At 32.5% G+C, this 16,542-nt stretch overlaps 1 protein-coding gene across 1 annotated transcript; it reads left to right on the top strand.

Annotated features, from left to right (window-relative positions):
- Window positions 1-328: 328 nt before the first annotated feature.
- Window positions 329-15,191, top strand: LOC124372493 (protein spaetzle 4-like). The gene is given in 8 exon segments (XM_046830893.1): window positions 329-479; window positions 4,993-5,121; window positions 5,123-5,148; window positions 5,523-5,622; window positions 5,624-5,789; window positions 5,821-6,004; window positions 7,069-7,191; window positions 14,547-15,191. Coding segments are annotated over 8 exon segments (1,005 nt in total). The 5' UTR covers window positions 329-449; the 3' UTR covers window positions 14,794-15,191.
- Window positions 15,192-16,542: the final 1,351 nt, after the last annotated feature.

Raw genomic sequence — 16,542 nt, 5'->3', positions numbered from 1 at the left:
CTCTATGTAAATGTATTAGATATCTATTTATAAAAAATTATAAAATGTCATTCCTTCTTCCTTTAAATACATAAATGTAAATTTTTCACACCAGTTATTTGTAAGAGATCGAAGCGCTCAGCCTATCGGTATCTTAGAAAGACCAATGACCCATTTCTAGCCCCTATTCCATTAGACCAATCTGTGGACAAACGACAGTGATGACGAAAAGTTGGGGTGAATTTTGAACCGGCCAAACGTCGCGAAAGGGACGGCGCGGCGGGTAAAATGTGGGTCGTATTATTGGAAAACTGGGCAGTGGGCAAATAGGAGAAAGTGATGACACGGCTAGAGTAACGGTACGGGCGTCATGTGGTGACCCAGTTGTGCGCGAGCTGCCCGCCTGGCCCCAGACCAGTCCGGCTCCGATACTGTGCGCGAGGCGAGGGAGCTGGAGCATGTAGCCTACAATGCGCGCCCTACCCCTAACCTTCTCGTTGGTAAGTCTTTATTTTTATTATAATCTAGAAATATTGTAACCCTACCTACATAGCATTCAACCTTAATCAAGAATTTAATCTTAAATATAGCCTATTTTAAGGTTGGGCGGCCTCTCAATAACTTTACGTACTTTAATAAAATATTTTTAAACAATTCGTATATTTATAGTTTTTATAAAATACACAATTTAGGATAAAATTTATGGAAATGAAAGGAAATAACTTGTAATTTTTCACGTTAACTGATATATAAGTAAACTATAATCCTAGGCAATTAAATCAGATATTTTATCCACATATTCGCAATAGAGTCGTGTTGTTTCTTAATTAATTTATTGTCTTGCCCTTTATATAATCATAGTTATAACCTAAAATTTATGTTTTATAACCAATCCATCTAAGCGTTTTCACGCACTCACAAAATAATAACAAATATATAAAATGAAACCAATGACGTGTCTGGTTTTGAGTATATAGAACATTCCAACAACCTAGTTTTTAAACGTAATAAAACAATTTATTAATTATATTCAGAAGTACTCGTGGCACTTGGCGATGTGTTTTATTTTGTTAGTTAGAATGCTATTTTTGAAAATATTAAATTGCCAATGCGGCAGTACATAATTTTATGTTGATTTTTCATAGACTCTAGTACGAATAGACGTCGGTATTGTACAAAATGAACATATTTTAGATCGGATGCGTTTAGTTGCAATATTATACTCTAAGAACTTTATTTTACGAAAATGAGTTCCCAGGTTTAAAACTGATATTATTTGTTCATTAGATAGTTTTGATTGAATCAAAATTCTAACTTTCTGAAGCTTTCATAACATAGCTGTGAGAAAGTGGACGCGCGGATTTTCTAATGGCTTAGGCTCGAAGTTTCTCAGAAGCGGCACCGTAGTGTGAGTGTCGAATAAAGAGGCATTGTGTAATGGTAATGTGGGTATAACGGAGGCGCTGGACTGGATGGCAGTTGAAAGTGTTACTTATAAAAACTGTCACTTGGGCGAGCGACCGTCGCCGACGCTACTCTCACTGGCGCTTTTCTCCAACGTCCCGGGGGTCAAAGACCGACACCCACAGCCTCTGCCACTGCCACGGCAGACGGCTCTCCTCATCTGTTTACAGTTACCTTCCAGTCTGGAGGATGGCGCACTGCATCCTTCACCTGGCATTGACACAGACCGCTCTTCTGTATCAGTACATTCTGTTACTCTTGATGTTTTGAAACAATCCTTTCAATTATTTGATAAACTACGTAATAGTTTAAATTGGATGTTAAATTATACTACAGTAAAATGCATGTTTAAACTGATATGAAAGTGGGCATGAAAAATCACTCGTATTTGCTCAGCATATTCGCCTTAAAACTGACTAATATTGTAACTTAGTATAACAAAATATATTTTGCAAAGAATTTCATGAATCCTGGGTTCTTTGCTTCCTCTCAGAAGACAATGCTGGTATGGTATTCAATGTTTTAAAAATTGTGATCCAATCTTTTATGAGCCGGACTATATAAGGAAAAAATGGTGTGAACTATTTTTTGTGCTGCGTTGGTATAACCATTCAATTTTTTAAAATTGTGATTAAATCTTGTATTATAAATAGACAGTCTTTCAGCCAGGACTATAAATTAAAAAATTGATGATCTGATTTTTTATGATTTAGTTCGGTTTCTTCTCCTCAACTCATGTTTTATTTATGCATAATTATCAACAATTCAAATTTTAAAAAATTGGTATGTAACATCATGGACTTTATAAGAAATGTCCAAAATAAAAGTTAATGTTTAGATTGTAATTCTCCTCAAGTAAGTGCAATCATTACCTGTGATGTAAGAGGGTTAAATCATATTGATTATTCCTTTATAAATATTTTAAAAAAAAATAAGCTCCTCTATAAAATTTACAGGAACCGAACAATGGTTGCACATAACACTGCTAATGATTAAACAATTTTAATCACTTCTTAACTTTATAAAAAAATGTTAATACTTTTTTATAATATACATTTATTTTAGCCCGTTATAGATAGCCTGTGAATATGTTTTGACTATCTTTGTCTTCTTTTGTTTTAGATAAAATATCATTAACATATTTTTTATTTATTGTTTAATATTAGATCAAACATAAAGTGCTTTTTACATGTGCTATTGTGATCTCAACAATTTACGAGATATAGGCAACTTTAAATGGGAAACTGTACCTTATATTTGATAAAAGTTTCAAACATGGATTTAATTTTATGCACCTGAAAAACTAAAATATTTTACTCTTAGACTTTTTTTGAACGAATTTATTTCATGCCATTACATACAAAAACTTTAAAAGCATGGTTTTTGTGTCAAATAGACAACAATAAATGAACAACTATTGAAACAATTATACATTTTGATTTAATATGTTTTTAAGACTTAGTTAGTTAATATTTTATAAGTTGATGTTAGATCATTTTTTATTTACTATAATGTTCTTGACGTGACTCTATTCATTGTACATTCTGTGCATTTTTTTTATAAATAAAGGATTTTTTAATCTGAATCTGGTTTACAAAAAAGCGGTTCATTTCATTAATTTGATACCTTTTTTAAAATTTGTATTTTTAATTTACAAGGTAATATTGCATTTTTTAGATTTGTTTATCACAAGTTAAGTGTACGAAAGGTCCATCTGGCTCTAACTTTTCCTGTACAAATAAAGAATTTTTAATTTCACTTCATTTTTTGAAAAGTAAAAAATATTACATTAATAAAACTGTTTTGGCTGATTATATTGAAAACAAGGTTAAATCCTCAAGGGAAACAGAACTCAAAACCTCATTAAATGAGTGAAATTATATAAGAAGATTCCAAATATTGAAATATTTGTTTTTTGATAGTTTCAAATTTGTTGATAGAAATAGCAATGGACTTAGACAGTTGTACAGGAAAGAACATCTGTTTTATATGACAATGAATCTAATATTTACATTATTTAAATTTTAATGGCAAAGAATTGACAGTTTTGGCTTCTTTAAAAATAAAAATTTGACAAATTTAATTTAAAATTTTAAGCAGAGCTCCAACAACAGCTTGTAACTACAGTCCTGCCAGCAAGAAAATCTTGCAGTATCATGTGTAATATCACTAAACTTGAGCTGTTTGTCAATTCTTGATTGAGTTTTCTGCTACCAAATTTAGTTTTGCAAGTCAGAACTCTTACTACTGAGATGACACAAACATGTTACTTGTAGTAGTAAAACATTTTCACTGTAATGTTAATTCAAACTACATCTTTTGGAAATGTTAAAAAAAGAAAAAAAAATTGTTAAAAAGTAAAATTAGAACAAATACATCAAGTGAACCAGAGTTAAATATTTAAATAGAGAAAGATCCTAAATTCTAAAAACAATTAGCCATTCAATGTTATACAAGCCATAACAGCTAATAGTATAATAATACATTTTTTTAGCTGTTCCAAAAATCCTTCATTCAAACATCAGCAGTTATTACAATTAGACAAATGAATGAAAAAAACATGCATTATAGTAAGCAATAACTATTGATTAATCATTGATTAAAACAGCAGAGAAAAGAGAAATTCAATTTTGACAACCGCAAACAAATTTGTTATGAAAAAAAAATCTAATGTATGGTTTGATCACCCGAACAAATACAAATTTACTTTTAAATACCTAAATAAAATTATCCGAATTTGGTTATTATTCTACCAACATGCAATTATTTTGAATCCAAAATTATGTATCCTTGTATGTAAAAAAATTTATTTCCACAACTAGAATTGATGCATGACTTTGTTCCCTTATTTGGCATAGTCTTCATTCCGATCACAATCTTAAAAAAAGATGGATGCATTTTGAGTTTGTTAAATTTTGTTGGCCTGATCTATTAAGAAAGGACATTAAATTTGAATTAATATCTAAATTAATGTTAGCCTAGGATCAGACAAGTAAAAATTACCACAGGCTTTACTTGAACTTAATTAATTCTTTTGAAATATGTTATCAGTGAACTACTGATCTTATATAAACTAATCATTTACAAGTGTGCCTGTTAAAAGTAAGATCTTTGATGGAACGTCTTATTAAAAAGAGGAATTATTATGAAAGAAGAAATTAACAATATCTTTTTTCAAGTAAAATAGCTTGGAAACTAAACAAAGCCACAACAGCGACATTCAATATTGTTTTCCTGTATTCTGTTGCAAATTTATTATTTAGACTACATAAAATTACCATCTCAACAAAGTAACTGTTTCGATGTGCATCAAAATGTATTAATCTTCTTAAAATGGTAGCACTAGCATAGGGGGATGTGGGTAATAAAGTAAATTTATATTTGATCTACAAATAGTGTGCTAAAATTAAGTCCTTGTTTAAACAAAAAAAGGAGAAATCAGAACTTGTCTGTATAGTAAAAATATTATATATATATTTTTTTTTAGTTTATTGATGTAATTTAAAAAATATGTATTAATAATAGAACATTTATTTTATATGTTTTAAGTTAGTTTTTGGCTTGAGTGGAGTGCCAAGTAGAGGGTACGATGCTGGATATACAACATGTTCCAAGCCGTTCCGATCTTCCAAGAGTAGAAGTGAGATTCCGTGTGACTTCCGTACCCAAACCTGGTGTTACCATTCCCGGGACAGCATACCCATGGTGAGACACACCCCTTACATCTTACAGAGTACATTACTAAATTTAAAGTTTATATTTTAAGAATAAAAACTGTATTACCATATTTTTCAGAATGATAACTGAGGTTTGTCATAAATTAAATATTACTTTTAAATACATTTAACTCAATTCATTTAATAAAATATATAATTAATTTAATTTAAAATTAATATTTAAATGATTTTAATTTGATTGCAGTGTAATTTTGATGACACAAAAAAATTAAATTTACATCAAGGCAAGTGTTTTAAAATCAATAGTTTGTCATTTGAATTGTTTTTTAGTACTCAATACAAAATACAGTAATAATTACTTAACAATTATTATTTTTTATTTTGATAATCTGTCCAATGTAGGAGAGCAGTACGAAGATTTGTGTATGAAAACCACGGACTGATGCGACGCATGTACGGCGATGAGAGGCATATATCCGTGCTTAGATCAGAAATAGAATCCAAACGACGTTGAGTATCAAAGTGATAGTGGATGGTCGTTCCACGATTCGATCCTGAAAAACTACAAGCCTAGACCGGAGTCCGTGCCGAGCTCTACGTCCACCACCACAACTACTGCAGAACCGAGCACCAGGCCATCGACTCAAGAGCCTGCCACAGAGAGCGCTAGTGGGGGAAACCAACACCAACGCCACCGAGGACCCGTACACTCTCTCGTCCAGTGAACTGTTCACAACAGACATCAATCTGGACACGACGGCAGAGTACGAGTCTACCACCGTCAGCGAGGTCCAAGAGAAGTCTCAACCTGTCCACCAGCCAGAGCTTTTCGAGAAGGATCACGCCACCACTGAGGAGACGCAAATGTACAAGCTTCGAGGAGTGTGAGTCATAATCACCTATTTTGTTTATTTTATAATTTATAGAAGTATTCATGTTTAGAGGGGAAAAAATATCGACCTCTAAAGTAGAGAGGCATTCAGCTTTATATCGTCTTACAAGAATCACCAATTACTTACTGATGATGGAGTTGTAAAAAGCTTTACATGGTTATTAACGCATATTGATGAAAGGCTGAAAAGAAAATGACAGCCCTCTTGAAGCAAAAATTAAAAATATTGTGTATTAATAAATTTGCATTTCTAATCATAGGATATCACACATATTGCCTGGCCCAGAGGGTTGTCTAAACTGCAGGGTACATATTAAATCTAAAATAATATTAAAAACAAGCTCTTTACTTAAATAAATTGCTTATAAAATGTTTGCTCTTAGATCTTACACAATATGCTAACAATTGCTGTTAATGTACAAAATTAAACAATATGCCAATTTGAAGCCATACTTAATAATGGATGTGATAGAAAATTATTAATTCTTTGCCATTAATATATTGCGTTAATTATACTGAATCATTTATTTAAAATCACCCATTTATACTTTATACATACACAAACTATTTATATAACACTCAAAAAAATTAAAAGGTCATAACATACTTTTGGAATGTTGAACTAAAACCTTACAAAAATCATATCAAGTTTGGGACATGAAATGTTTTTGATTAAATTAGTTTTTATTATTGAGAGGAAATCTCTTTTAAACAGTTTTAAATAAAATCTAAATAATAATTTTCTAGTATATAGTAAAATGTTACAAAAAACAAAAATACGCAGGTACTTTTGAAGAGTTAATAGGATTACAGAAATTTGTTATGCTTAGTGTTACAACAACAACAGAAACGTTAAAACAACAGTTACGTTTCTGTTGTAATAATTAACAATGACAAATTTTTGTAATACCATAAGATTTTACTAAATAAAACGCCTACTAATTCTGAAAAACATAGTATTGAAGTATATTTACTGCATGTTTTATTAAACTATATTAAGTTTATTACCAAATTGTTCAGCTTGAAATCATAAAGAATCAATATTTTAATTTTCAGAAATGCCTGTCCAGTTAAGGAAGAAGTTGTAGCTCCATTTTGGGCAAACAACACAAGAGGAGAGGTACTGGCACTTCTGAACTTGTATCCATTTGAGCAGTATGTGCACTGGGAGCGTTGTACGTAAGTATATAACATTTATAACAAGTCAAAATATAAAAATACGTGAGAAAGTGTTGGCACAGTAAAATTTGGAACCTTTAACCAATATGAAGACTCAAAGTGTTGTAAATGCAGTATACTGAAGAAATCACCACTGAATATCATTTTGTAGTTACTCGGTCATCACTCAATACACAAACACAAGAGAAGATGATGTACGTAACTGAATTTCAGAGAATATAACGGACTCAGTAATAATCTATTAAACTTGGCTGTTCACCATTCCAATTGTATCTTGTGTATTTGTGGCTATCCCTTTAAAAGGAATCGCTTCATGCAAAAAGGGCTTCAGTCAGCCAGTTTTACTTTTGAGTAATTCAATAAAAACTTTTCTATTTCTATAAACATTTTTTTAAAAACCTCTTATTATTTTATATATTTGATATGAATACACACCTTTCAACAGTACTAGTGAGGGAAACTAAAATTGTTATTTTCATAGTGAAAAATTTTTTTTTTTACTAGCAGACTGAAGCCCTTTTTGCATGAAAATTAAAATGACCCTTTTAAATATGATATAAAACTTTATTTCTTTTAATTATTTTTACTTTTTATTACATTAAAAATGTATTTTTTACTATTTCAAGCTTTTGATTATGAGTATCTGTAATCAAAATTCCAAAGGTATTATTAAACAACAGTTTTTTTTATACATTTATTGATTGAAAAATGTACTACAACACCGTGTGGAAAAAAGAAAATTAGTACTAATAAAAATAATATGTTTGAAAACGTAATCAATCATCTTGGACTTCAGGTGCAATGTGGTCAAGTGTAGGCCAATTCATAATATCTTCGTAGAAGTCTATGTGTTCATGGGGCAACGTACGGTAGAAGATTCCTGACGTCGTTGATTTTTGAAGCTTTTATGGGTACTTTACCAGCTGGATAACACACAGGTGGTGGCAATGTTGGTTTTTGGTTCTGGTCCTTACACATTTTAAAAGAATGAGTTACAATGCTGTCAATGGTTTTACTGGCTAATATTATACCCAAACTGATTTTTATCAAAGGTCAACTGCTTATAACTGCTTATTTCAAATCTGATTTTCTTTTCTTTTGGAACTCGCTTCGATCTTGTTTCTTGAGATATGCAGCTTTTTTGTAGTATGTTTTCCAAAAGAGCTTGAAATCAAAGATGTCTTTTGTCTCAACTTCTTTGACAGAAAACTTATTGATTCCTGGTTTTGCGCTGCTGTTTTCTATGAGTTTTCTGATTTCACCCACAGAGTAAATTCTGTCATACTTTTTCACATGACGCTTTATCGTTGCAAAGTCCCTGTCACAGGGCAAAAAAGAATGGCCTCTGACAGGAAAATACATTGTTATCTTGCTGAAACGGCCGGTGTCAGTAAGAAGCAACAAAAATCTACTCAGTGCGTGATTTTTGTTCTGCCCGCTGCAGTTATCAGAGAACAGTCGTAACTCTGTATATTCTGGGGGATGGATTTGAGATAATCCCATAAGAAAGAGCACACTTCATTAGGTGTCTTGCTGGCTGTACCTTCATGGTATACATACACTTTTGCTGACTCTTTTTTTATATCATGAATAGAGAATACATTAACCGTGATTTGTCTTAAATAAAACGTTTCTTGTACGGGAATTTGTGGTTATACTGAGATTTTGCATGAAGTCCATACAAAGGGAAAGTACGTGTGGCTCGTTCTTTGAGTTAGCTTCATTTGTAATCTTGATAAAAAACTTTTTTGCTCGTCTTTTATGAATGATAAGCTCGGCAGCAGCTGATCTTTTTTGCTACATCGTTCAAGTGAGGACTCTTTAGCTTTGTGTTGAGCTCTTCACACGTGCAGCAACAATCAATTTGCGGTCTGCCAAATCTTAAATTGTAGTTTTCATTGAAAAACTCATAAAAGTAAGCAGAACTACAAATTCCTGGATGTTTGTCGACCAATGCACGATATAAGGCGTTTGTGCAGAGTCTAGCATCTAAATATTTTCTAGTTTTCCCAGAAATAATGACTAAGTTTAGTTGGGTAACTTTCAATATGGTCCCTAATGATTTGTTGTTTTTCAATACTCAAAGTGTTTTGCGCTCTGAGACTTTCCTCTTTTATCAATAGGGTTTTTTTCCTTCCTTGGCAAGGGCTCTCAACCGTTTTTAACTCGTTTGTCGCTTATTGATAAACAGAGACAAAAAAAGCTTTGTAACATACCTGCGTCCTTTGGTTACCAACCAGGAGAAAGTATGTATACATTTTGTCAACATTGCGTGCGTCTTCTCCTTTCCTTGGACGTCTTTTCTTGACGTCATGAATTTCAATCAAGTTCTGGATGTACAGGTCCTGATCATTTTTTGATGGAAGGTCAAGAAGGCGTTGCAATATGTTGATTTGGTCAAGTTCAGTCAATCCATCAAAGCATTTAAATCTCTTGCAGCTGAAAAAAAATATTAAAAATTAGTGGTGACAAGTACAGTACATATTAACAAAATAAACCTTAATAAATTTAGGAAAATTTATAGTTTATAAAATTAGGTTAGATTGGGTGTGCAATATACGTACTAATATGACCATTGCAAGAAATTCAAGCTAACAAAATTGTTAATAAATTAAAATGTAAGGACTCTTACTTGCATGGAGGCCCTGTTGTTTTAGCTGGAACTATCCTCCCTTTATAATCTTCATACTCCAATCCCTTGCACCTTGACACTCTCTTAGTATTTCTCTTTTCCATTCTGATTCTCTTTTTACACGTTTCCTCCCAACTACTACTTCATTTTCTTGGTCACTCTCGGAATCCGTCTCACTAACCATATTGAATACCTATTATCTATAAACTTTAATAATTAAGTGATTTTCAGATCAGTGTAATAACAGTTAAGCAACACATAACCTCAAAATGAAAACCTAACTAAAACAAAGCAGGTCTACCAATCGAGCGAGACATACAACTAATGACCAACAATGCAATCAAAACAGATGTTTTAATATTCTAGGCAAAAAGGACTTCAGTCACTGACTGAAGGCCTTTCTGCATGGAATATTAAAATTTTACTCTGGTTTTAAGACATTGGAGCAATGGGACTAAAGCCCTTTATGCGTAAAAATGTTGGTACAGTCATTAGCAACGATAACCTATAGCTAACTCAATTTCGCCATTTTGGTGACTGAAGCCCTTTCTGCATGAGGCGATTCTTTTCTTGTTCCAGGTGTTCCCTATCACTATATCATTCCTTAAACAAAAATCCAGTAAATTTTCTCCTTCTAAATTCCTTGTTCCTACTCCATAACATCCCATTACCTCTTCATATCCTTGTCTAAACTTAGCTGATTTTTCAAAGAATGAGGTTTGGAAAGGATACATGCAAAAGACTAACAAGAATCAAGACATGGAAGTTAAAAGATACGAAAGTTAGAGAGGAGTTTGTAAATAACATTAGAGGAACGATACCCAAGGGGGAGGTCAAAACAGGAGAGGAGGAATGGACAAATTTCAAGAATGCTATAGTCAAAGCTGCAGAAGAAACATGTGGACGAACTTCAGGTAAAAGAAGGGATAAAGAGACCCCTTGGTGGAATGAAAGAATTGCTGAAGCAGTTAAAAACAAAAATAGAGCTTGGCGAGAATGGTTTAACCCTACAACTGGCAGTCGCCTGATTATCAGTCGATATTAATGTTTCTGTAGTGGCAGTCCGCCTGAAAATCAGTCGATTTGACACGTGCCCGTTTGACATCTGTTATAATTAATACACGAACTAAACTGCAATGATTTCATATACCACTGGAATCAGAAATAGTTGCTGATTTGTTCGATGTATTTTGTTTTGTTTTGTATGCCATGATTTAAGTATGACATATTGAAAACGAGAGTTGTTTGTAAACAGTCGGCCATTGTTGTTGTATTGTTACCACCCGGTCGCGTTATTCTTGTCCATCTAAAACGTAAGTTTATTACATGAAATAAGTGTTTTTATGTAATAAGTGTGTTTATTTATGCGTATAAATTCTCGTATATTGTGTTTTATCAGTTTATTTTGCCATGTTATGAAGAAATATATGTGAAAAAATATATTAGTGAGATTTTGTGTTCTAGGCTATGTGCAGTGTTGTGATAGTTTTAGTTAGCTTTAGGATAATTTTCATATGCGATGATCATGATATAAAGCTTCTTTATTTATTTTTATAAGCTTAATTTTAATGTATTTTATGAATTTTACGAGTAATAATTAAGGTTTTGATGAATTTTTGTAACACAGTCGTATCCATAGCAACGAATTTAGCCGTATTGTACTATCTTCAGATTAGAGTATTTCATAATTGTTTTAATTAAAAAAAGTGTAGTAAACTATAACATTTTCTAAAACTATAAAAAATTTTCAACATTTTGGGTATTTTGGAAATATTTTTTTTCACACTATATGTCTTTTATAGGTGCACCCCCACCACTTTTACATACCTTTTTTATTTTTGAAAACAAACTTAGTAAAAAAAAGTGATAAATTTTTTATATTTTTTGGGTTTTTTATTTCCACGAATAAAAAGTAAATTTTCTTGTGAAAACAGTGATATATAATATAGGTTTATAATCAAATTATATTTAAAAAAAATAAAAACTAATACTACTGCAAAACACCTCAAAATGGCCTGCCACTTGAGGAAATTTCAACTGCCAGCTCGAGGGTTAAGGATAGGTCAAACGAAAAGAGGGATAAATGGAAGAGACTTGCAAGGCATCAGCAAAGATGATGAAGGAGGCAAAGGAGAGGAACATGGAAGGATTTTGAAGAAAAAGTTGAAATCAAACTTCAAAGGAAATAAGAAGATTTTTTATGGGGTGATAAGGAACAAGACGAAACCTAAAGAAATGTTGACTAAGGTGGTGGATGTTTCAGGGGAAATCAAATGGGAGGAGAAAGAAGTTTTGAAGACGTGGAAAGAGTATTTTAAGGAACTACTGGAAGGAACAGAAAATGAAAAGGAAAGAAGAGATATGACAGAGGAAACAGAAGATGAAGAGGATTTTAGTATGTGCGAATTGGAAAAAGCGGTTAAAGAGATGAAAGAGGGGAAATCTGCGGGAAATAGACGAGCTGACGGCTGAGATGATAAAGGCGGCGGGCCCATTGGGAATTCAATGGTTGTACAGAGTGAATGAGAGTGATTTGGAAGGAAAAGAAGATACCAGAAGACTGGAAAAATGGGAATAATAGTGCCGATTTTTAAGAAAGGCAATAAGCAAAAATGCGAGAATTACAGGGGAATAACTTTGTTGTGCCATACACAAAAAATTTATGAAAAAAATACTGTTGCAGAAAATTAGAACCAGTACTGGAAGAAACAGGAAGAGAGAGGAGCAATGTGGTTTTAGGAAAAGGTAGGTCAACGGTGGATGCTATTTTTGTGATGAGACAAGTGTTAGAAAAGAGGTGGGAATACGGAAAAGATACAATGGTAGCGTTTATAGACCTACAGAAGGCATATGATAAGGTACTGAGAGAAAGGATATGGGAGAGTATGAGAAAGAGAGGATTGCGTGAGGGAAATAGTAGAAAGAATAAAGAACCTGTACGGCATATGTAAAAACAGGGTAAGAATTGAAGAAAAATATACAGATACTTTTAAAACAGAGAGAGGAGTAAGGCAGGGAAGCATATTGTCACCTTTCCTTTTCAATATTATAATGGATGAAATTATTCTAGAAGTACAAGGAAACAGAGGAGCAGAAGAACTTAAGACAATAGCATATGCGGATGACATAATGATATGGGAAAATAGGGAAGAAGAGTTAGAACGAGAGTTAAACAAATGGGCAAAAGTGGCGAAGAAATATGGTTTAGAGATGAACATACAAAAAATGTAAAGTAATGAAAGTAGAGAGAAGGGATGGAAATTAACAAAGACGTGTTAGTTGAAGGAAAAAGACTTGAAAAGGTGAAGGAATTCTGTTATTTAGGAAGTATCATAAACAGATAGGGGCACAATAAGAGAAGAGATAGGAAACAGAATATGGAAGAGTGGAAAGTTTTTCAATATGGTAAAGAAGATTGTGTGGAGTTGGAACATTGGGAAAGAATCAAAAGTATTGATGTATAAATCTTATTTCCAACCAATTTTATTATATGGAGCAGAGACGTGGACGTGGACTAAAAATGATTTAAGCAGATTGCAAGCTGCAGAAATGAGATTTTTAAGAGGGATTAGAGAAGACTACAAGAAGAGATAGAATAAGGAACGAAATAACCAGAGAAAGATTGAAGGTAGTTTCACTGCAAGAGACAATGGAAGGAAGAAGAATACAGTGGATGGGGCATGTGAAGAGGATGGGAGATAATAGAATGCCTAGAATAGCACTGGAGAAGGAGGAAGGAGGAAGAAGACCAAGAGGAAGACCGAGAGGAAGATGGGAGGACCAAGTGTGGAAAAGACATAGAGAGAAGGGGACTACAGAAAATACAGGTGGATGAAGAGGAGACATGGAACGATAGACTAAAGTGGAGGAGGCTGTGTACGACGACCCGTGAGAACGGAAACGTCTAACGATGATGATGATGATGATAACGGACTCAGTCATTAGTCAATACACCACTGTAAGTGAAGAGATGCTGATAATTCAGATTTAAGTTACATAAGTTAAACAAGAGACTAGAGTCAGTCAGAGTTAGCTTTTTGTGATAGAGAGGGTGATTCTCTGTAGTGTATATTTTATATTTATATAAACACATAGTTTTATATATATATATATATATATATATATATATATATATGTATATAAAACATGTACCGATCAATGTGTATACATATTGTCTTTATTATATATACAGGATGAAATTCCTACCTTGTTATTATTTATATCTAAATACGCCCAAATATGATTTATCCATTATAGTATTTTTGAACTAAACATATAAAATGTTTTAAATTATATAGCTATATGACAACATTGACCGTAGCAAAATCTAGCATTTTACACCAAAAATACAAATATAAATGTAAATATAACTGATTCAGTAAAACAAATCTAGATCATTGTGATGATTATTGAGTTTTTTAAAATTTTTGTTCTAAATATAAAAATAACTAGAATGTCTATTCGGAAATAAAATAATGAAACATTTTATAATTACTTTAAAAAATTAAGATATTTGCTTTCATGTTATGCCTTTTGTATCTCATTTTGTTTTGGAGTTGCTAAAATATCTAGTTACATTTCAATGTACGCAGTATTTAAAGAGTACTTCTAAAAAATTAGTATTAATTCGATGTTTTTATTACTCTGCGAGATTGTAATAGTTTATTGATATCAACAGATGGGCACAAGAATGACACTTATGTGTAAATAATATGATGCACAGGTTCGAAAACAAGCAGATGTTCTGCCGACAGGGCTGTCGTTGCGAACAGCAATACAGACTCCACCGCCTCCTTGCCTACGACCCCAGCAATGACTGCAGAGGTATATTCTCTGATTGGTTCAAATTCCCGTCATGCTGTGTCTGCAGATGTTACGACCTTCCGAGTGAACTGAGACTTACCTCTCGAAGTCCTCGCTTTTCAAAGACTTCTAAACAAGATTGGGACAGTATGAACTCAACAACATAGCGATACTGCTTTGTATAGATAATTTGTTAAAGTGTTAAACTTTGTGATACTAAACCATTGTGTTGTGGTGTAAAATACAAGTGAGAGGTTTAATAGGTTAGGATCTTTATTGGTTAATGGTTCATTTTAATGGCTAATAATCCGTAAACTTGAACTTGTACAAACAACCAATAATTTGAAGACTGATAATTTTCTAGAATTTAAGAAGCTTTTGAACATGATACTCAAGAGGATTCAACAACTCAAGCCCTGAACATATTTTGGTTCCTGTTTTTACTACACTAGATTTTACTAAACTTTCAGAAATTGATACTATTCGACTTGGGCTTGAGAATAGCCACTACTTAAAATGTATTTGAATACTCAAAACTGTTTTGAAAATTGTACACCAAACAAAACACTATTCACAAAAAAATTTTATTATGAGTGGTTTATGAAGATATAGCTCTTTTCAACACATCCAAATAAATAATTCAAAGTTTATTTCCAAAAGATGTTGAAGACTCTTAAATTGAAATAGTTCTATTAGTATAATACTGTCAAAAACAGTGTATATAATAAAATTTTTAAACTTTTGTACAGAATATTTTAACACAATAGTTTGTTATAAAAAAAAACTCTACTCCAGGACATCGTTAAGGTTCTTCTTATATTGAATTTTAAATTTATCATGGATTTGTCACCTATAGTAGCAATTTTTAGTGCCATTTTCTTTATTAATGATCTTGAACACTCTGAACATGGTTTTGTAATGAATATGATTTTGGATTTCAAACATGTCGATTTTGATAATTGTATTATTTTTTCTACAAGTACAGACATGTCGAAAATTAACAGTGGATGATAGGAGGATTAAAATATAAGCGAGAGTTTTGTTCCCAAGACTGTTGTTTATTACTAGAGTAGCAAGTGAAGCAAGTATACAAATGTATAACAGGGTGGATAGAGATAAAGGGAGGGGATGACACAATCTTATCTCGGTATTGTTCAGTATGACAACTACATCCACGACAGAGATTACGCAAGCTGTAACACTGATTATTAGCCAAATTATTTTTGTGTTTTAAAAACAAAGGCGACAACTCATCTAAGTTTTCCGGTTTAAAACCACGTCTAAACATTGCTTACCCAAATACATTTTCGAAATGTTTCAGCCATCTCCAGTCTACATGTGTTAAATAAAACAAACTGCTAATATTAAGCATTCTTTTTGTACAGGATAGTTGAAAGGTGCAGAGCTTTATCGTGATAAGCTGAAGCTTAACCAACCAACGATCAACTATAATCAACACAGTCTTTTATGTTAAAGTTATTTGTTTAAGTAATAACTTGAGTCTTACTTCATCTTCTCATGTTGAGGACTATATTGAAGTCTATAGTTGAGCAAAAACATTAAGGAATGGGAGTAAAACCATATATAAGGATAAAGAGTGAAATAAGTAAAAAAAAAAACTTGGAAAGTAATCTGTTGTGAAATGACTAATGTAATCTTACTGGCAGGGAGGAGGAGGGGATTGGTACTTATCTTGCAATTGATGATTGTGAGTATTCCAGAATTAAGGCTTCTACAATGATTGTTTTCACAGTTTTTTAAAACAAATGAATTGAGAAGTGTCACCAAAACTTTCTAAAATGCCCTGAATAGAATCTGGTAATAAGCCTTCGCTGTGCAAGGATGCGGCTCTTATCAAGAGGTCATAGGTTCGATTCCTGGGGAGTCAACAAATATTTGCAAGTGGGTTTGGACCC

The sequence above is a fragment of the Homalodisca vitripennis genome, unplaced genomic scaffold (assembly GCF_021130785.1).
Source record: "Homalodisca vitripennis isolate AUS2020 unplaced genomic scaffold, UT_GWSS_2.1 ScUCBcl_3363;HRSCAF=8856, whole genome shotgun sequence".
In the NCBI taxonomy this organism is placed as follows: Eukaryota; Metazoa; Arthropoda; class Insecta; order Hemiptera; family Cicadellidae; genus Homalodisca; species Homalodisca vitripennis.
The sequence above is the reverse complement of the archived record's forward strand: the minus strand, read 5'-3'. Positions and strand labels throughout refer to the sequence as shown.